The following is a 20,411-nucleotide window of genomic DNA, read 5'->3' as shown; positions in this document are numbered from 1 at the left end:
GAAGGGTGCCACATGCCCGGCTGCCTTACCAGGACGGACGGTGGCCTCATGGGTTTCTTTATGTAGGTGCACACCAGCAGAGCCCCCAGGAGACTGAAGAGCAACAGGGTGATGAAGGAGGAGCTGACGGTGTTCAGGACAAGCTCTGTGCTCCCTGCAAGAGGGGACGTGCCCAGGTGAGGCAGGAAGGGCAGAGTCCTTGGTGCACGTAGCACGAAGGCCCTGCAGCAGGGGCATGGAGCGGCCGCCCTGGTGCGGACTCCCGCAGCCCCAGGGCCAGGAGGCTGAGGAGGAGCCGCGTCCCGCAAGGTCCCCCCTTCCCTGGCTCCCCCACCACTTACTGTCTCTCTCGCCGATGGTGACACACTGCTCGTCGGTGCGTGTGGTGCGGGTGTGCCGGCTGGCCACGTCGGGCTCCACGCTGATGCAGTACTCCGTGTCCCAGAAGAGATTGCTGACGTTGAACTCTGGGGTGGTCTCCACCACTTCGTACTGCAATGACGAGAGCACGGGCTGGTACCTGAGAGCCCCCAGCTCCTGCGGGAGTGCTGGGCCCTGTGTTTTCCTCCCTCCTCCTCCACTGTCCCTTGGGGAAAGTCCCCAGGGAGCTTAGCAATACGGCTGACAGTAGCTAGACCCAAAATCCCAACAAGAGTTGGGGAACGTACTGCAATAAAACGTGCAGAGAAATCTCTCTGCCGTGTCGTGGCTGTGAGAAAGCTCAATATTAAGTTTTACAGAAGACTGTACTTTAAAACCATGTTTTTCAACTTGAGCAGCACTGCGCGTGACAGATGGGGATAGCACTGGACCAGCAACTCATCTCACCGTCCGATTGTCCTGTGCCCTCCTGACATACACCCGGTATCGCCTCGTGTGCTTCTGTATGTTGTCGTATTTCACGGTGAGGTTGCCCGCCCTGAAGAGCAGCTGCAGCTGCACGTGGATGGTGTTGCCTGTCACAGAGAGGCTCTGGCCTGACAGGCGCAGACTGGCTGGAAACGAGTCAGTTGGGAGAGCGCGTTAGGGTTTTCTCCTGCCTGCAGCTCTAAGAGCCTTTGCAGCAGTGGATGGAGCTGTTGACGGTTCCTCGCAGCCGGTGCCGCCCGTCCTAGGTTTGTCCCATCCCATCCCGCAGCCTGGCTGCCCTCCGGGACAATAGGAAGAGAGAGACATCCCTGCTCTCGTGTGTCCCAAAGTTCCTCCCAAGCAGTTTGGCACCCTGACCTGTGTCATCCTCGAAGCCTCCTGCCCCCTGCCGCAGGGTGGAGGCAGACACCCGACCTACCTTCCTGCGGGGAGAAAGAGTTGGTCCTTTGCCACGGGGACGTGTGGTTTCTGGACACGGCCCTGACCCGTGCATAGTAGCGCAGGGCAGGATCCAGGGTGTAGTATGTGAGGTCGCAGGAGTGCCCTGAGATCTTCATGCAGTTTGGGATGGCTGTCCAGGCAAAATTCGTGCCGTAGCTGCAGGGAGAAGGACCTGGAGTGAGAGCAGTGCGGGCAGGCACCAGTGACTCGGGTATCACCGCGCTCAGTATCAGATCCCAGGCAGGGGCCGAACCCCCTTGTGCCCCTGTTGCTGTACTCACACTGTGTACTCCACTTCGTAGCGGACGTTGCTGGGGGGGTTGTGTCCCGGCTCCCACTGCAGCAGGTGATGTGCTATCTTTGCAGCAAAGCGCACGTGCGTGGGGCTCGCCAGCTTCTCACCTGCGGGAGCGAAGGCAAGCGTTAGGTGAGGCTGCACATCATCCCGTCCCGCTGGTGCCCACAAGAGTTGGGTAGAGCTCCTTGCGATTGCCCCCTCAATGGCTTGCCTGGAGCTTGATCGCTGTGTTCAGCAGTGACCACCCACCCGAAAAGCACAAGGATTGGCCCAGGCCTGTCCCACTTCCAAGTTTCAGTGTTTGCTCAACCCCCTCTTTCCCTTCCTCTCTCTTCTGGGGAGAGCCCAGCTCAGCCCAGCCAAGAGGATCTCGGTGCTTTTCTGGCCCGAGAAAGGAGCCTGCTGTATTTGCACCCGTGACCACGCCTGCCATTTGCTAGCAGCTCTGTTTGGATTCAGCTTTCCTGTTTTGCTTGTCTGCTGTCTGGAACAAAGAGACTTTTTCACACCTCCTGCCTGAATTTCGGTATTGTCACCTGGCAGCAAAGCATCACTCAATAACATCTGTTCACCCTTTCTGCACTGGTTTCCTCAGCAGCCGCTGTCTGCCGGAAAACACTAAGCTGCGCCGGTGCCCCGGGAGGATGGCTGGCAGCAGAGCACTGCGCTAGCAACCAGGGCATTTCACCACAATACAAGGCACCGTGGTCCTCACTGGTGGAGATCAGCAAGGCTGATGCCTGAGGACTAACAAACACAGCCTTTAGGCTCCCAACCAGCAAAGAAAAGTGAGCGGTGAGCAGGGAGCCTTGACCGTGTACTGCTCCAAGCAGGCAGGAGCCTGTGGGCACCGCCAGCCTGAGCGCCGACCAGCCAGCAAAGGTGTCCGACCTGCAGCTCCAAACCGCAGCGGCTCCACTCGCCGCCTGCCCTGCATGCCTTCCACCGTTTTGGTCTCCAGCCCCCTGCTGGGATCTTAGGTGCGGAGGGCAGCGGAGCAGCCTGCCAGAAGCCGTGGGGCTCGGGCACAGCGACTGGGAAGCTAAAGACCAGGGCGGTGTGGGCAAAAGAGACTTACCGTCCGTCCGCCAGGCAAGGAGCAGTGCCACGAACAGTGCCAGGGCTGTGGTGGAGGGGGCCATGCCGGCTCAGCATCCTCTGCGGGCGCGGGGCTGGGCGAGCAGGGTGCCGAGCTCTGCTCTGGCGGGTTGCTGAACACTTGTTTTTCCCCAGAGGCTGGCTCAGTGACGTCTCGGAGGCGTTAGCGCAGTGGGAGGAAAGTAGCTGTGTCGCGACTTCCACTTTTCTTTACTGTCCACCCACTCACCCACAGCTAATCTCTCAGCCCAGGCTGGGCATTTCCTACAGGCAGCCTTCAAGGAAGAGCTTTGGGGGCTTTTCTAAACAAAATGGTATACCGCTGAGAAAGGGAAAATAGGAGTAAATCGTGCGTCTGCTGCTTCATTATTAAATGAGATGTTAAAAGCAGAGCACAGGGGCTGAGCGTAAGTACCTAGGCTGACCTGTCACCAGGATTTTACCGAGCACAGCACCTGCCCAGCAGTGTCCCCTTGGGCCAGTGTCCTGTCCTGCCAGCGGCTAAAGCCGGTCGGGTCCTAGCCAGCCCTGGGGAGCCCGGCAGCCCCAGGAGGGGGTTCTTGCTTTCCCTTCCTTTGGGCTCAGCCCATACCCCGCTGCTTCAGTCCGCAGTTCGCCTTTCCCCACTTCCGGGGCCGAGTGACAACCTCTGGGCTGTTATGTGTCCTGCGAGCGCCTACGCGTGTGCGTGGCAGCGCAAGCTCTGACGTCGGGTGCGGCGGAGGGGGCTGTAAGCTGTCCCCGGGGCTCCGGCAGCTGTCGGCTCGACCCGGGGCCCCAGGACGGCCACGCTGCACGTGGCCGCGGGGGTCTGGCCTCACGGCAATGTCCTGCCGGTCTGGTGACGCTGGCCTCAGGTGCTAGGACCTGAATTACCACCGAGCGGACTGTGGGTCCTCTGCTTTGCCTTCTGGCAGGCAGAATTACAATAGAGCTTGCTCGAGGGCTTTCCTGAGGCCTGTGCAAACCCAGGGGCCCTCATGTGAGGGAGAGTGATTTGTCTTGAGAAGAGGAATTTCCCACTGGGGAATTAGTGGAAAGGACACAGATAAAAAGAGCAAGCAAAACCGAGAGTGCTCTGGACAGCCTCAGAAAGCTTCAGAGCAGTCCCTGGCTCGGTGAGCGCAGAGGTGCAGAACCCCAGGTCCCTTTTGCCACAGCGGAATGGCTCCTCAAAGAGCCACCTTAAATGCCCAAAGAGGGATATTTCTGCTTTTTCCCCTAACTCTAAACAGAGTCCGTTCCCTGACTCATCCTTCCTGCTAAAGCCCACAGGCTTCCACGAACTCGCAGCCTTGCTAGAGCACCAGCAAATTCATCAGCTGCAGGCTGGGTCCAGCGGTGCCGCCGAGCTGTCCTCCGATACCTGGCGGCAGGACCTCGGGCACGGGACCGTGGCTTGCCTGGCTCTTGTGGCACCTGGGGACACGCCGGCTTCGGCTCCGCTGCACTGGGGCCATGGGGAATACAGGCATGGGGTGGTGGTGCTGGGTGCCCAGCAGCAGGGAGAGTCTCTCCCTCGCCGACAGCCATTCCTCTGCTGAGGGCTAGCCATAGGAATGGGCAGGGGATGAGGGCTCCAGCAGCAGATCCCCTCCCTGGCTTCACCCCAGCTTGACTTTATTCTCCCTTCTTTGGGAGACCAGCTGATGTCCTGTCACTCTGCTATCAGCTCATGAGTCAGATCTGGCATCCACTGAATTTAGGAGTCCTGAGATGAAGCACAGCCCATCCCACACAAAGCCACAGCTCGTGTTTCATGTAAAGGAACGAAAATCAAAAGCAATGGGACCACAAATGTGGAAGGAGGGAGCCGTGTGGAAAAGACACCGTGGGACTGGTCCTGTGGGTGAGGCGGTTCAGAGGCTTGGGAGAAATGGTTGGCAATTTCGGGGAAAATGAAACGGGCTGAGCAGAAATGACAGTTCTGCAGAACCCTCAGATCGTGAGCGGCACAGTTACCCTGCAGTGCTCGTGCTGGCACCTGAGCTGCTGTGCAGGTGCGGGCACTGCCAGGTTCCACAGGAGGAGCTGGTCGCAGGATGGCACGGCGGTGTCCCCGCACGCTGCCCGCTCTGCGGCTCGCAGCGCAGATGCTGCCCAGGTTCCCTGTCTTGTCAGTGCTTTCCCCTCATCGTCCGTGAAATGCCACTTGGCATCCTTGAGGCAGCAGAATTCTCGTCTCCCCGCTACCTTTGCTGGCACCAGCTCTGCTGCGAGGGGCCCCAGGGAGGGAGCTGCTGTCTCGCAGGGAAAGGAGGGCAGACCTATCTTCCCAGCCCGAGGCAGGTGGGCACAGCAGCCCCTGCCCGGCATGCAGCCCTGTCCCGTGGCCATGCACTGTGCTGAGGCACCCCCAGCCCCTGCAGCCCCGGCACAGGCAGGGGAGCCGGCGATAATCGCAGAAGAGCTTTGCAGCAGGCGTTGCTGACCACCCGAAGCACTGCATTAAAACCAGGGTGTTGCAGGAAAGAGCAGCCCCACTTTTTTGATGTCAGCAGGAGAGGTTTTGAGTTCACGGGTCAAACCAGCCCTCGAGAATGCTGCTGAGTTTCCTTTTCATCTTCAAAATAATTGACTAATCTTTGAATAGGAATAGCTCTGGTTTTAATAACCTGGAAATCACCTGAGTCAGAACTGCACAGCAGGTCTTTCCCCAGAGCCTCTGCAGCTCCTCTCGGACACCACCACAGAGAAACCTAGCCCATAGAACCCCTGGGGGAGCTGGTCTCTGCTTTTCCCTGCCCTCCACTACTGCAGACCTCGCGGAGTTTTGCCCAGGGCGGCAGCAGGGTTGTAGAGCCCCGGAGGGGCAGGCTCAGGCAGCGATGCTGCACCCTGCGGCACAGGGCTGGGGCTGGAGGTCTGGTTCTGCACAGGCACAGCCCTGCTGTGGGACAAAGCACCTTGCTTGGAAGAGCAGAGTTATCCTCTTCCCTTCCCAGTTCTCTCATGACTGGAGGTCGGAGCAAAGAGCGGAGGTGCCGCCGGGCTCTCCCGGGCTGGCGGTGCCAGCTTCGGCTGTGCCTCAGTCTGCAAGCTGGGAGGGGGGGAGGGTACAGCAGGGCTCATAGGAACGGTTACCCGCAAGAAAGTGCGAGGATTTCACCTGGGAGGTGTTGCACATGCCTGACATTTAACATCAGGTTGATGGGGTCAAGCCCAGACACAACAGTTCTCTGTAACTTGCTTTCTGTAGGTGGCTTTGTAGAAACACCAGCAAGCAATCATTCCTGGAGCTGCCACCTGGAGCTACTTTCTGAGAATCCCTTTTCAGAAGAGGACGTGGCAGCTTGCACAGGCATGCAGGCAAGGCCAGCTCAGGGGACATAGCTCCCTGCTTGGCAGCCCCTGCCTCCCTCCGTCCCTGCACCCCAGCAGGGCAGAGCCCTCAGCGGCATGGGGTAGCTGCAAAAAGCAAACAAAATGCTGTTAGTCCTACACGTGGAAACTAGGGAGGAGTGCGCTGCAGGGCGAGGGCTGGCTCAGAAACCACCCTGGAAGCAGGGGATCCCCAGAGCAGGTGGCCTGGCTCGTGGCCACCACCGGGCAAGTGTTTGCCCCGTGTGCTGAAGCGCACGTGCTGGACCTGCCAGGGCAGCGAGGCCCTGGGTGGGCTCATTGGAAAGAGGCAGGCAAAGGGCTTGGCAATGAGCTCGCCAGAAGAGAAGAGGGGTAAACACCAAGATCAGGATGGACTCGGGTGTCGGTCTTCTCCACCAAGCTCCCTGATCCCCCTCTCTGGCTACCCGGGTTTGGCCCCAGGCTGCGTGCAGGAGAAGGACAGGAATTGACCCCTCTGGGAAGGGACGGGATGGGGAGCCCCGGGGCAGGGTGGAGGGGACAGCGGGATCCATCCCGGGCTTTTCAGCCTTGAAATCAAGGGGGCTTCAAAGCAGGTTTCCTTCAAGCTTGGATGGCCCTGCTTGTCTCCTGCGCTTCCGATGAGCAGGTGTGGGTGGGGAGCCGGATGAATAAGGGACTTACGCTATGAATAATGCCGGGAGAAATGTGCCTGGAAAATAGAGTGTTGGGATGGGGCTCACGGGAGGCACCACGCTGTCGGACAGAGCCTCCCGGGACTGAGCCATCGAGCCATGCACTGCCCTCACACTGCCCAGTGCCAGCCCTCCCAATGGGCAGGCAGGAGGGGGACCATTTCTTGCAATGACCTCTTATCCCAGAGGCTGCTCATCCACATGCTGGCTGAAGCTGGGAGCAGCCTGGATTACATGAAGCACCATGCCGCCTCTCTGCTGCGCAGCGCAGAGCAGAGACCACGGTGCAGACCCGGCCGGCGAGGAGTGTGGGCACAGGCTCCCCACCAGCCTCTTTCATCCGCCCTGCAGCCGATCCTCTGGCAACCAGGGGCTGGGGCGAGCGGGGCGTGTGGCACCGAGGGTCATGGGTCCGGGGTCTGGACATCAGAAAGCGCACAATGGAGCTGGGCCTTTTTCCTTTTAATCTGGATATTTTTACCTGTTTCGCCCAAACGTGAGTTCTGGGTTAAGCAAAGCATCCCCTGGCTCATGCCCACAGAAGGAAGTGGGAGACCGTTGCTTTCTCCTTGCACAATGCGAGAGCATCGCTCCATTAGCAAAGGAGTGACAAAGCCTCTAGAGAAACTAGAGGGAAACGGCATTTCTTTTCCCTTGAAACAGGGCATTCCGGGCTTCTCGGTCACCCGGGGCGCATGAGAGGGTTTTTACTGGGGTTGGACATGGCTGCGCATCCCCTCTTCTCCCATCCTCGGCTGGCGCGCGCAGCCCTCGGCCGGGGCAGGAGAGGTGCGGGCGAGCGCGGGGCAGGCACACAGTGGAGAAGGGTGGCCTTGGGCGGGCAAGCAGCCGGGAGAGCGGTGAGGAGCCCCGGGTGCCTGGGATGCTGCTCTCTCCCAGGGCCAGCCCCCACCTGCTCCCAGACTCCCAGACATTTGGCAGCAGCCGAGGCTCCTGCTGCCCCTGCCCAGCGTTCCTCAGGGCCTGGCTGGGGTGACCGGCAGCAGAGGCAGGTATTTTGCACGCTGTGCCTGGAGCAGTTGGGAAACAGGCAGCGGTAGAGCCGGGCGGCAGGTCGGACTGGTTTCCCTCCGCACCCGGCGCTGGCACTGACGTACGAGCCCGCTCGCCAAACAGATTCTGCCCCGTCCCTGCGGACCTGACTTTGTTCTGCACCGCGCTGCGCAGCGAAGGATGGCTGTGCCGGAGCTGTGATCCCAGCCCAGCCCTGCAGCGGCCGATGGACGGGAAAACCTCTCCGGTAAGGCGTGGGCAGCTCCCCCAGCTCTGACCCAGCTAGAAGTACCGGGGGTTGCTCTGTGGCCGTACGGACCTGCTTTCCTCGGGGTTTGGTGGAGCGCCCAGTTTCTGCCTCTTGCTCTCTGGGGCATTGCCTTCGCAGAGAAGGACCTGGGGCGAGCTGCCTGTGGGGCTGCTGCCTCCGGCACCCCCTCGGCACACGGATGGAGGAGGACTGCCACCAGCATCCCCGGTGTCAGCCCCGTGCCGGCAGAGGAGGCGTCGGGGGCCCCTGGCACCGCTGCTTTTCCACGCTGGAGCAAATTTGTGAACTGGGGGGGTACAGGCTGGTGGAGCGGGCTGGCGCTGCTGGTGCCGCTTGGCACCCACAGAAGCTGTGCAATCCTGAGCCCTCTGGCACCTCCCAGCACATTGGTAGCAGCGGCAGCACGCTGGTGGCCTTGGCCCCCCCTGCTCTACCTCGCCCGCTCTCCTGGCAGTTTTCCTCATGCTCTTTTCGGTCTCGGCCATGGGGCCTTGCTGAGCATCCTGTCATGAGGAAAACATCCGTCCCCGGCTGGGCACTGGGCTCAGCCTGCCCGGGTGAGGCAGCAGGTAATTACCGCGCCGAGCGCTGCCGGCTGTGCCAGCAACATCCGGAACATGCAAAGGCGGCAGTGACGGGGTGGATGGGGCTCGAGGGGAGGCAGGGCCAGCTGTAAAAGCCACGCTCTTCCTGCCCCTTGGCGTGCAGGTGCCTCAGAGGCAGCCAGGAGCAGGGGTAGAGTGGGCTTGTACCAGATCCTGGCTGAGTCCTGAGGGAGGGGCAGCTTGCCCCCAGCACTGCCTTGCAGTGTGATCCCGGCTCTGGGTGGCCCTGAAAGTGGGCAGCAGCACCGCGTCTTGCTGAAAGCGGGGCAGGAATTGGGATGCCCACATATGGAGACAATTACCCAGTATTGGGCATCCCCACCGGGCCACCTTGGCTTTGTCACTTGCATTAAATGGGCCATTAGGATTCCTGGGTGCCACCCTTGGCTCTGCAACTGCAGGAGAGTCACTTCATCTTTCTGTGCTTCTGTTTGCCCCTCTGTGGAACGGGGTGAGCAGCGATTATTCACACCCTGGAACATTTTCTGATCCCTGCCTGAAGGGCTGCTCACACTGGCATACGGCAGCCTGTCCCTGGCCAGATCGGGCTGACTCAATCAACACAGCTTGTCATCTGCACTTGCAAAATGGCCCTTCTGTGCTCTGGGATTTCACTTCCCCGTGCATTGCCTCTTTACAGCATCCGGGTCTCGGCAGCGTCCTCTCGCAGGTCCTGCCTGGTTTGTCCCTGGGACTGGGGGGTCTGCCCCCTCCGAGGGAGGTACCGCTGAGGCATCGCTCAGCTGCGGCACTCGAGTGGGACGGGTGTCACTGGGAGGGAACGGGGCCTTTCACAGACTCGGGAGGGTTTTTTCCCAGGGGAGCATGAGGACAATGTCGCTGTTGTGTGCTTGCTGAGCTAATCTGCCCTGGACAATCAGGGCTCCACAACCAGGTGAAGGAGCCAGTTCCCTGCCCCGAACAAGGGGGCTGTGAGCAGCAGAGAGAGATGGTGAGGGGCGGGCTGCTGAGCTCAGCTGGGAAGGATGATCACCTCTTTGGCAGCTCCTTCCAGCTTATTTAACCCAGGCTGCCTCCTTCTACTCTTGATGCTCCACATTTTTGGTAGTTGCTGTGCCCTTTTGCTCCTCTGAGACATGGCTGGGCCCTGGGTCTGGTTGCAACACCACAGGTGTTGCCTCGCTTCTGCTCTCCCTCCCACTCCGAAACTATGGGTGACTGCTGGCTGGTTTCCCAGCCTTCCCTCCCCATCATGCGTGGATCCTGAGCCTTGAACCCAGCCCAGACTGGGTCTTTCACCCAGTGATTGCCCTCTGCAGCAGGGAGTCGAGCTTGAGGTCGGTGCACATGGTAGCTCACAGTGCAAAGGGGATGGGCTTCCCCAGCGCTGCTGTCTGCGGGTTAGGTGCTTTTCCCAGCTCTGCTTAAAGCCTCAGAGCAGAGCGAGGCGGTGTTTATGCTTGTGACAGGTTTAGCAAAGGGCTCGTGCTGCAGACTGGCACTGTCTGCTCATCCCCCAGGCAGCCTGGGCCGGGCATGAGGCGAGCAGAGCTGGGCAGCAGTCCCCCGCACATCCCCAGCATCTCTCCTCCCCAGTTGTCTGAAAGTCAGGCCTGCCACCGAAAGGAACCGGTTGTTCTCCCCTTCCCTACGCCTGACTTTCAGATGCCAGCCCACAGCAGCGCTTAACACTCTCGTGGCTGGTGGAACATTTGCAGAGAGGACGTCAGAAAAAGGGGCTCAAACCGCAGCCGCACGTGTGAGATAGGCACGGCTCCGGGTCTGACTTTTATTCAAAAGCCAGCAAAGGTGAGTAAAGGTTTTGTGGGCAGAAGTCACAGCTCACTCACCGGGGTAATGCACGCTCCTTAACAGAAATATCTTCGTAAAGCCGCTGCTGTTTGTTCTCTGCTCCAGTGGTTATACAAACAGCAACCAGTTATGCTGGTTACCGGGAGCCTGTGGTAAAAGTTTTGTTAGCTTCTGCAATAGACAGAAAAAAAAATACTTGGACCTTAGACTTTTAAAGAAATAAGTAGCTAATAGTTCACCCGAGAGTAAGAAAGGGCATGTGTTTCCTGCTAAAGAATAGTAAGAGCAATTAAAACTATAGAATACTTACGTGTTAATTTGAAACGTTTGCACGCTGGAGATGGAAATGCTTTAGCATCCAGCATCACTGGCTTACTGGTGAAGCTGGGCTGCATTTTCTAGTACGATGGGGAGGTTTGTCCTTAACAGCATTGTAATTCTGCTGATCTGATAACCGAAGGGTTGCCCTTGCTGCAGGATGAGGCAGGTGAAATATCAGACATGTGGAGATAGCATACAAATGCCAATGTAAATGATACTGTCTGGGTATTTACAAACACCTCGTTTACACATAGACCAGAGAAATCCTTTTCCTAGGAAGGGTTCCTGGCATCTATGCCTTGCTTTGTTTCTGCAAAGCAGTGGCGCAGGACCTGCAGCAGCTCTGGCTCTCTCGCTGATCCCGTATGCTTTCTAACAATGGGCACCAAAGGTACCCAGGGATGTTTCACAGTGCAGACGTGCGATACTTGCTGCAAGAATTTGAATCCCATCGGCGTGACTGCTCAGACTCATCAGGGGAGGACGCTGCCAGGGCACTCCCCAGCCCTCCTGGCTGCTGTGCCAGCCCAGCCCCGCGGAGCACACCGAGGGGCTCCCCTGGGCTCCCCGGCACCTTTGGGAGAGCCCAGGAGAAGGCGAGCCTGCAGCATGGCTGTCCCGGGCTTGCCCGCACGGATGATGTGAAATTCAGGTGTAGGGGAAGCCGGCCTTCTGCTGCAAGCTGAGCAAATTCAGCTTGTTATCGCTGTCACACGGGGAAGGGGCGAGAAGGGATGGGCGATGCTGTGAAACTGCCTCTGCTCCTCCCGGTACGTGCAGGAGGCCGCGGAGCCGCTGGCCGTGAGCGGGAAGGTGGCTCTCAATGGCCGGGAGACCTTAGCGGTGCCCGTGCCAAGGGCCCCGCGGGCAGCGGGAGGAGGTCTGTGCCGGGGGGTGGCCCTGCACACCCCGCCGCTGGCCAGGGCGGGTGGCCAGGCAGCCTCCCCGGGAGCCCGGGGTGCTGTGCCTGCCGGCTCTGCGGCTGGTGGGCCGGGGCCGCGAGCGGTTACGGAGGCACAGCTCGAGAGGTGGTGTGTGTCCCCCCGCGACGTTCAGTTGGGGGCTTAGGCAGACCCTGCGCGGGCAGCACGCGTGGCCACGCCGGGGTTTGTGACTCACGGGATAATGCCCAGGAAGTTACACCACCGCATTGCAAGAAAGGGCACAGCCGTATTTACAAAGCATGAGCCTGAGCAGGCTCCCGACGTGCTCATTACGGCCCTCGGTTCCCAGCAGGAAAGAGGAGGGCAGAGAAAATCCAGCCGGAAGGGGACGACTCGGTGGTGGCAGCCTGCTCTGCCCAAGGTCCCCGTCCTCTCTGCCCGTTCCAGAGCCGTGCACCAGCCCAGGTGCTGCTCGCCGGCTTGGCAGGGAAAGGGATGTTTTCTGGTTATGGGGAAATGTGATCTCTAGCAGCTGCAGGGCCAAAAATCAGAGACAGGTTTCCAGAGGGGCGTGTTTGAGCCCACCTCCTGGGAGGTGGGCTGGGGGTGTGGGTGCCAAGCTGGCTGCACTCTGCTGCCAAAGGATGGCAGCTCCATTTCTCCCTTGGGTGCCCCTTCTGCGGGACAGCAGCGAGGTCGTCTGTAGGGACAGACGTAGTCCAAATTTGACTGGCTTCCCTTGAACAGCCCGGTGCAAACGCGGTTGGTTGTGGCTGCGTGCCACTGGGAGCAGTGCCAGGAGACGGCGGGCAGGAGGAGCGAGGCAGTGTGGGAAGCACCTGTCGAGAACGAAGCCCAGGCCGGGCTCTCAGTGGTGTGGGCTGGCTGGCGATGCCCTTGCAGTTTCTGCAAGGCACGCAGCCATTTCTTACTGCCAAAGATGTGTATAAGATTTTACGAATGACAGCGAGAATGGCATTTATTGTGGGCTTTGTGCACAGGTCCTCTCTGAAGGCAAATGAGAGGATCTCGCTTCTGTAGCTGATCAAAGCTGATGGAGTGCTGGGAAGAGTGTATCTTGAGGAAAGGAAACAAATGCATGTTCTTCTGCAAATTCATGGATCAGGAGTGACGCAACTGCAGAACAGCATTCCAGGGTGCAGGACGTTTCAGGGCTTGGAAAACACTGATTATTAAGTATTACTAAATAACAGCTGGAAATTGCACTGTATTTTTCAAATGGCTAATTAAAGATAGGTGCATAAATTGGGGCACTAGCCCCGTGGAACTGGGCCACAGCGTGACTGACCCGATGCCAAATACCCGGCTGATCGCTCTGATCAAAGAGATTGGTTTGGGAAATTTGGCCAGCAGCCACCTAAAGGGGAAAAGCTCTGTGACAAAGAGGTTTTCAGCAATCACGGAGGGGGTATGGCTCGGGCTCCGTGGTACAGAAAGAGGCACCGTGGCAGTAACTCTCCATGCGGTTCCTGGTACTGTGGAAGAATAGCCACCAGCGGCAATGGCTGGCCCTGCTGGGGAGCTCGGCTCCCCGTCACCTTTGCCTTCACGGCCAGCTGGGGACTCTGCAGGGACTCTCTGGTGGGCATTGGTCATCACCAGTAACAGTCTCCTCTGCTCACAGACCACGGCATCGCCCAGCAGTGTCTCTCCCAGCCTCCATGCCTCCACAGTCAGCAACATCTTCAGCGCCCGACTGCCGCAGCCTCGAGAAAGCGTCCTCGGCATTAGCTTCAAGCCCTACAGCCCGGAGTCCAGCCCAGCCCTGGCTCCCTGCACGACCTGTGAGAGCGCACGTAAGAGGATGGTGCCGAGGGTGGTCTCTGGCCACCCTGGCCCCGGTCCCACCGAGGGTGGGGAGGGATGGAGAGAGGCAGGGAATGGGTGCCTGTGCCCGCAGCTGGCACAAGCCTCAGCCACAGGCTGGTGTTTCCCTGGGGGTGTGAGGGGTGCCGGGGGCAAGGGGGAGGACAGTGACCGTGGCAGGATGGGGGGACGCCACAGGGCATTGCGGGGTGTGCACGGCCCTCCTCTCCCATGTCTCGTGGGTCTTCTGGGGAGCCAGGTGCATGGGGAGCCAGGAAGCTCTTGGCACACGCTGGTGGGCAGAGGGATGCGGGCACCCTGGGGAGACAGCAGCTCCCCCTGACCCTGCCTCCACCCTGCTGCCAGGATCCTCCATGTTCAGAGCTCCCTGCATGAGCCAGCGACGGCTTGCGCTCATCTTCTGCATCTCCGTCCTCATCGTGCTGCTCATCGCTCTCATCCTGCTGTGTGAGTGGGGTCCCGGCTTGGGGCTCCCCAGGGGGGAAGACCTCAGAGGGGCTGGGGGTCAGCAGAGGCTGGGGAGACCTGCAGGCCCGGAGGGAGCAGGCAGAGATGTCTTCTTCCCGTTTCCTGAGTGTTCCTGACATCTGGTGGACAGGCAGGAGCAGGATCGTTGGGGAGAGATGTGCTGCACCGCGCTTTCCTTCTCCTGGGCTTGCTTCGGTGGGCGGCGGGGCACCCCCAGCAGCACCCACGCTCCCCCAGCAGCACCCATGCTCGCCCTCCCTGAGGAGCAGGGTTAGCAGGCAGGACCCATCAAACAAAGTGCGTTCCGTCGGTGGAACAGGCACAGACACCAATGCAATCGCTTTAATCCTCATAACGTCTAGCTGCCAGTTCTCCAGCTGCTGTAGCTGAAGCATTCGGCAGGCTGGATGCACCTTTCTGCAGAAGGGAGCTATAAGTGGGTTAGGGGAGAGGGGATTGCAGCAGCTGAGCAGCACGCTGCTGGGCTGGCATGGGGGGATGCTCAGGGCTGGCCAGTCCTCCTTCAGCCCTGCATCCTGCAGCTCTTCAGCCTTGGCTCAAACGGCAGCCCTGCACCCCAGCCCATGCCTGGTGTTTGGGAATGTCCCTGTGCACGGCAGACCTCCTCTGGACTCCCGTCCGGGTGGGTCACAGCACCCTCGCCCGCAGTGAGCCCCTGCTGGTAGCCCCAGCCTCACCACGCCGTTCGCTTGCTTCCAGTTATGTTCTGGCGGTCGCAGACCGGCATCGTGTACAAGGAGCCTGCTGAGAGCTGCAAGGACAGCCCCGTGCGCTGCGACGGCATCGTCGACTGCTCCCAGAGGAGTGACGAGCTGGGCTGCGGTGAGGCACCGAGAGCCAGGGGCGGTGGGAGTGAGGGGAGCCCCCGGGGCGCTGGGTACCACTGACCCGCTCGCTCCATCCCTGCAGTGCGCTTCGCATCTGACGAGTCCTTGCTCCACATCTACTCCAGCGCCGAGAGCCAGTGGCTGCCGGTGTGCAGCAGCGCCTGGGACGACTCCTTCTCCAGAAAGACCTGCCGGCAGCTGGGATTTCAGAAGTAATTCCCCGAGGTTGGGTTGTCCTGCTCGGGCGCTGGGGCCCTGCCCAGCCTCCTGGGCATTGCTCTGACCCTCCTGGCGTGCCTGCGTACCCAGTCGGCTGTGCTCTTTCCCCCAGCACTGTGCTTTTCCTCTGGGAGGCTGTGCGTCCAGCACTGCTCTGGGCGTTTCAGTCTGTCCCCCCCAGGTTTAGCGTGCAGAGCCTCTCTGAGAAGGCAGGGAACAGGCAGTCAGTGCCTAGCCGGGGCGGGGGGACCCTCACTTCCTCTCTCCTCTCCCCTCCCAGTGCATCGCAGACTGAATACATTCCCCTGCACGTCTCTGGCAAGAGCCTCACTGTGACTGATGAGCGAGAGACCATCCAGCAGAGCCTCAATAGGTACCAGGCAGTGTCACCTTCTGGCCCTGCCCCTGCCCTGGTGCCGCAGGGCAGGGGCTGAGGCCGCATCTCCCTCTTCTCTGCTGCAGCTCCCACTGTCTGACGGGAAAGTACGTCTCCCTCCGATGCACAAGTAAGGGGGCTGGCTGGCAGGGCACATGCCCAAGGGCGGGCAAGGCCAAACACAGGCTTGGGAGTGCTTTCCTCCCCTCTTTGAACAGGGCTGGGCAAATGGGGCGTTTTCCAGCAAACTTTCTGGGTAACAGAAAACTATGAGGATTGCATTCCCATGGTCTCCGCTGGCCCCTGCGAATGTACCGAGCACCGCTGGTGCCTGCGGGTGGTGGGGATGTCGTGCGCGTTCCCCTCCAGCCTTGCCTTCTCTCTGAGCCCTTCTCTCAGCCCTGCTCTCCCCTCCAGCCTGCGGGCAGAGGATTTCTGGCCGGATCATTGGAGGAAAGGAAACCTCCGTGACCAAGTGGCCCTGGCAAGTCAGTGTGCAGTATGGGCCCATCCACATCTGCGGCGGCACCATCATCGACGCTCAGTGGGTCCTCACTGCGGCCCACTGCTTCTTCATGTGAGTGCTGCCCACAGTGCTGCCGTCCAGCCTGCGGCACCGGCTGCGGCCGGCAGCCCTTGCGCCGGCGCTCTGCCCGGCGTCTCACTCCTTGCTACCCCCACCTCTCTCCCTGCCCAGGAACAGCATGAAGATCCTCGACGACTGGAAGGTGTACGGCGGGGTCTCGGACCTGAAGCAGCACGCGGAGGGCGTCCCTGTCTCCCAGGTCATCATTAACTCCAACTACAGCGACGATCACGACGACTATGACATTGCACTCATGAAGCTCTCCAGGCCGCTGACGCTCTCGGGTCAGGGCTCTCATCTTGCCATGCCGCAGGGCTGGGCTTGGCGGGGGCTGGTGTTTGGGGGACAGAGAGAGGGTGCGGGGGACGGGCAGGAGCAAGAGGCAGCTCGGGTCCTCTTGGAGCCGTCCCCTGGGCTGCATGGGGCTGCTGCCAGCTGGAGCATCCCGCTCTGCTGTGGCCACACTGCTTTCCCCTGCGTGGCCCGTGGTCAGGAACCGGCCCGTCCTCCCCCGGCAGGGCCCGACACATACGCAGCCGTGGGCTCAGCTGCGCAGCCGGCATCGTGCTGCTCACCATGCCCCACATGGGCAGTGCAGCGGGGGGCCCGGCAGAGACCCTGCCTGGGTGGGTGCAGAGGGGAGTGCTTCCTGCACACCACGCTCCTCCCTAGCCGCAGGGCTAGTGACTACAATGGCTATTTTGCTCCTGGGTGACTCATCCCTCTCTCCTCGCCTGGTTTTCATCATGTGTCCCTCCAGCTCAGGTTCGCCCAGCCTGCCTCCCCATGTACGGCCAGCAATTCCAGACCGGCAGGTCCTGCTTCATCACAGGCTTTGGGAAGACCAGGGAGAACGAAGGTGAGGGAGGATGCCGGCTCTCCACAGGCAGCTCCTGTGTGCCGCAGCCTGACCTGCGAAGGCAGCGCACGAGAGGAGCGAGCATGGCTCTGCCGCTGTGTTCGAGGGCCGTTCCCGCAGGGGTGACTCGCAGTGGTTGCCCTCCCGGCCGTGCAGCTCCACAGAAATAAGGCCTGCAAGAAATATCAGCTTCCTCCCTCGCTGCCATGGAAATGCCTGGTGCTGTGGAGGGGCCCGGGGGGCGGTGGGGGGACAAGGCCCACCCTGCCCCATGGCTGCTCCTGCCTTGCAGATAACACATCCCCGAAGCTGCGGGAGGCCGAGGTGAAGCTGATTGACTACAAGGTCTGCAACAGCGACAAGGTGTACGAGGGCTACCTGACCCCACGGATGATGTGTGCTGGGTACCTGCAGGGGGGGAAAGATGCGTGCCAGGTGAGCCAGGGGCACACGGTCCCACCAGGCAAGGTGATGCAGGACGGGCAGGGCTGCCCGCTTTTCCTGTGTGCCGGTGTCCGCTGGCTGGGTACCGGCAGAGGGGCATCTCCTGTCTCCTCTCCTCACTGCTCTGCCCCTCTGTGCCAGGGTGACAGCGGAGGGCCCCTGGTCTGCGAGGACAACGGCCGCTGGTATGTGGCCGGGGTCACAAGCTGGGGGACAGGATGTGGCCAGAAGAACAAGCCTGGTGTTTACACGCGTGTGACAAAGCTTCTCAGCTGGATATACAGCAAAATGGAGGTGAGGTGGCATGGCAGGGCTGTGCTTGGGCAGGGAGACTTACCAGGTGGCCCCGGGTGCATTGAGCGGGGCTGTATCCCCCCCCCCAGCCCCCGGCACCTCACCCTTGCTCTCCTCTCTCTCCCTTGCAGAGTGAGAACGACTAAGACCGGGCCAGACACTTGCCTGGGCCATGCCTTTCCGGCTGGCATGGGCCCCTGCCCTTGCTTGCTGCCAGGGCATGATGCTACCAGCAGATCCCCCTGCCTATCTCTGGACTGTCTGTGCAGCCAGGGACCTGTCGCTGCCCCCAACCTCTGAAAATATGGCACGTGCAAAGTGACTCTGCCCTTGCCCAGTGCAAGGGAGGAGGTAGCCTGGCGGCGGCTGGGCAAAGCACCCAGCCAGCCCCGGGCCGGCAGCACGCAGGGGACAGCAGCCTGTGCCACCTGGGAGGCACCTCCTCGCCCTGGGTCTGTGGTTCTTCTCGTGTAAATAGACGTGTCCGGATGGGGCTGTCGTGAGTGCTTCCTGGCAGGACCGTGGCACGCTCGGCGGGCAAAGGGCTGCTAGCGCTGCCTGTCGATCCGGTGGAGGTTGCGGATGGAAGCGGGGAGCAGGAGAGCCGTGGGGCACAGGAGAGCAGTGGGCCGCCCGTGGCGAGGGAGCGCTCTCCTTCGCATGCCGCTGCCACGTCGCAGCTGTGCCGCCTTGGGGTGTGGGACGGGGCTCAGCTGGCATGGTGCAGCCATGTGCCACGCTGCCCTGGCGGGCAGCAGCTGCCCGCACCCGTGAGGCCAAGTTCCCTGTTTTCTCCAGGGAGGGCTGAGCAAAGGGGAGCCCTGCGGTGCAGTTACACCACCCTCTGGGAGGAGCAGTAGTTGCTCTCATGTTTGCAGATAGGTTTAGGAAGCGCCTTTGAAATTATATTCCTCCCCGTGAGAGAAATACCTGTTTGTTTATTTTTCCATGCCGTGGATATGGTCCGAGCAAGCACTCGCTCCCAGGACTGCGTGCGGCCGGTCTCCGTCCCCCGCCTGCTGCCATGAGGATTTCAGCAGTGGTGTGGGGCAGGTCTGCTCTCCTGGGATGGCCGTGGGAGGTGCGACAGAAGCCAGCAGCAGCCAAAGGTCCGAGGTGGAGTGTGATGCAGACCAGCCAACCCTCCCGGGCAGCGCCCAGCCCTTCTCCAGCGTGAGCCAGCCCCCGGGTCTCAAGGCTCGTTGTTCAGTGACTGTGCTGGATTGCTGCCTCCTCCCTTCGGCTGCTGAGCACGCAGGGATCGCGTAGCCAGCCTCACCTCCCTGCCCACGCCAGAGCGGGGACACGTTTCCTCTCAACGAAACAAGTGCCCACGTCTCCCTGTGGATGCTTTGAGGCACACAAGGCGCTACGGGAGATCCCCAGTGTGGCAGTGCCCATCGGCTAGGCAGAGGCTGGCTGCCCCTTGCCGAGGCCACGCTCCTCTCCCCAGACGTGTGGTCAGTTGCAGAGGGGTCTTGGGGAGCCTGGCCACCTCGCGCTCTTCTCAATAAATGTTTTGGTAGTGCTCCGTGTGGAGACGGCTCTTTGGGACAGGCTGGAAAGGAAGGCGGCGAGCCCCAGCACCCAGGTGCCAAGGGAGGGCTTGGCCCTGGCTGGAGACCATGCCATGATGCTCCAGGGCTGCCCTCTCCTCATGGCTCTTTGGGCCCCAGCGGCAAGGCGACGCACACTGCTGTGGGGCCCATGGGACTGGAGTGCAGCAAGCACGTGGGGGGGTTGCAGCTGTGTGCAGCCCCACACGTCTGTGGGGATGTGCTCAGCACTCCAATGTGCACCCGCTCCTGAGCTGCCTCGTGGCTGTTGCCATTCATGTGGGTGCATGTGATGGAGTGGCTTTTTCAAAAGCCCTTCCTGCCCTTCACCCTCCGGGTTACTGCTCAAAGAGACTGCTGGGAGAAAGGGGGTGTTTTAGGTCTTACGGGGGCTTGGCAGTAGGTGCTCAGGTACGGAGGTAATGTAGGCATGGAGCCGTGTGGGGGTGAAGCCTCTGGGGGGGGGGAGCGGATCCACGGGCATGAGCCCAGAGGAGAGCCGTATCAGAATTCAGCTTGTGAATGCTGTGGACCGGAATAAAATGCTTTCCTGAGAAGGCTGCACAGCCTGTGCAATTGCCCTGTGTTAGAGAAATGGCAGTAACGAGCATTTAGGCTTGAATTTTCCTCAGGAGGAGGAAAGGTTACTTGCAGTGGTTCTTCGTAACCTGTCTTCTTGCAGCTGGAAACATTAAAGGAGGGACCGGTGCTTTGGGGAGCTCACTTGCTCTCTTTGAAATAGTCTGAATCTGCCTCACAGGTCTGTTGCTGCTAGCTCCGGCTGCGGTGGCCTTGTCTCTCCCCAGCATGGGAGTACGATGGCCACCCGCTGCAGCCTGCCTCTCCCTCCTCGGGAAGGAGGTTGGTGTGGCGTGGGGGGGCAAACCCTGAGCAGAAGGCTCTGCGCTGTGGTGTCCAGTGCGTTCTGCAGAGGAACTGGAAACATCAGTTCCCCCGACGATGCAAGTACTGGACTTTGCATGGGCCAGGCAGCCTGGTTTCTGACCCGCATCGCTTGCAGCGGGGCCGCCTGGCTCTTTGTGGACTGGGAAGGCTCGTTTCCCATAGGTGTGCTGGAGACTGCTGTCTCCAGCCGTGCACGGGCTCCGGAGCTGCAGAGGCTACCTGCAAAGTGAAGATGCAAAATTCTCAGGGTGCGCAGGCTGCCACAGGCACGTCCCCTCCTCACCTCCTGGGAGCATCCCCCGGGTTCCCAGAACTGGCCGCCTGCTGTGGAAAAGGTTATCTGCAGGCTGAGAGCTGCAGTTTGCATTTAAATTTTGGAATAGCAGGTCTAGCCTGGCTCTACGTGCGCAGAAAGCAGCTACCTCTCCGTGGGA

At 60.6% G+C, this 20,411-nt stretch overlaps 2 protein-coding genes across 5 annotated transcripts in view; one reads left to right on the top strand and one right to left on the bottom strand.

Moving 5' to 3' along the window:
• Positions 1-2,848, bottom strand: part of IL10RA (interleukin 10 receptor subunit alpha) — a 4,805-nt gene extending 1,957 nt beyond the window's left edge. The window contains exons 1-6 of one of the 2 annotated variants that reach the window (XM_030021773.2): positions 2,688-2,848; positions 1,593-1,713; positions 1,289-1,467; positions 829-995; positions 342-492; positions 30-154 (exon numbers count right to left, since the gene is read on the bottom strand). In XM_030021773.2, the coding sequence (XP_029877633.1) occupies positions 30-154; positions 342-492; positions 829-995; positions 1,289-1,467; positions 1,593-1,713; positions 2,688-2,751 (807 nt within the window). In that variant the 5' untranslated portion in view covers positions 2,752-2,848. The remainder of the gene's footprint in view (positions 1-29; positions 155-341; positions 493-828; positions 996-1,288; positions 1,468-1,592; positions 1,714-2,687) is intronic. The other variant, XM_041125236.1, reaches the window with a different exon arrangement.
• The window catches only part of TMPRSS13 (transmembrane serine protease 13), a 22,863-nt gene extending 2,452 nt beyond the window's left edge, over positions 1-20,411 (top strand). Inside the window, exons 1-13 of one of the 3 annotated variants that reach the window (XM_030021774.2) lie at positions 7,755-7,966; positions 13,219-13,390; positions 13,767-13,868; positions 14,610-14,732; positions 14,820-14,949; positions 15,237-15,329; positions 15,419-15,462; positions 15,750-15,909; positions 16,030-16,202; positions 16,679-16,777; positions 17,070-17,212; positions 17,363-17,515; positions 17,647-20,410. In XM_030021774.2, coding sequence (XP_029877634.1) covers positions 7,946-7,966; positions 13,219-13,390; positions 13,767-13,868; positions 14,610-14,732; positions 14,820-14,949; positions 15,237-15,329; positions 15,419-15,462; positions 15,750-15,909; positions 16,030-16,202; positions 16,679-16,777; positions 17,070-17,212; positions 17,363-17,515; positions 17,647-17,661 — 1,428 coding nt within the window. In that variant the 5' untranslated portion in view covers positions 7,755-7,945 and the 3' untranslated portion in view covers positions 17,662-20,410. Of the gene's footprint in view, positions 1-7,754; positions 7,967-8,472; positions 8,560-13,218; positions 13,391-13,766; positions 13,869-14,609; positions 14,733-14,819; positions 14,950-15,236; positions 15,330-15,418; positions 15,463-15,749; positions 15,910-16,029; positions 16,203-16,678; positions 16,778-17,069; positions 17,213-17,362; positions 17,516-17,646 lie in introns of those variants that run through there. The other 2 variants (XM_030021777.1, XM_030021776.2) reach the window with 2 other exon arrangements.

This window comes from Aquila chrysaetos, chromosome 8, assembly GCF_900496995.4.
Source record: "Aquila chrysaetos chrysaetos chromosome 8, bAquChr1.4, whole genome shotgun sequence".
Classification (NCBI taxonomy): Eukaryota; Metazoa; Chordata; class Aves; order Accipitriformes; family Accipitridae; genus Aquila; species Aquila chrysaetos.
The sequence above is the reverse complement of the archived record's forward strand: the minus strand, read 5'-3'. Positions and strand labels throughout refer to the sequence as shown.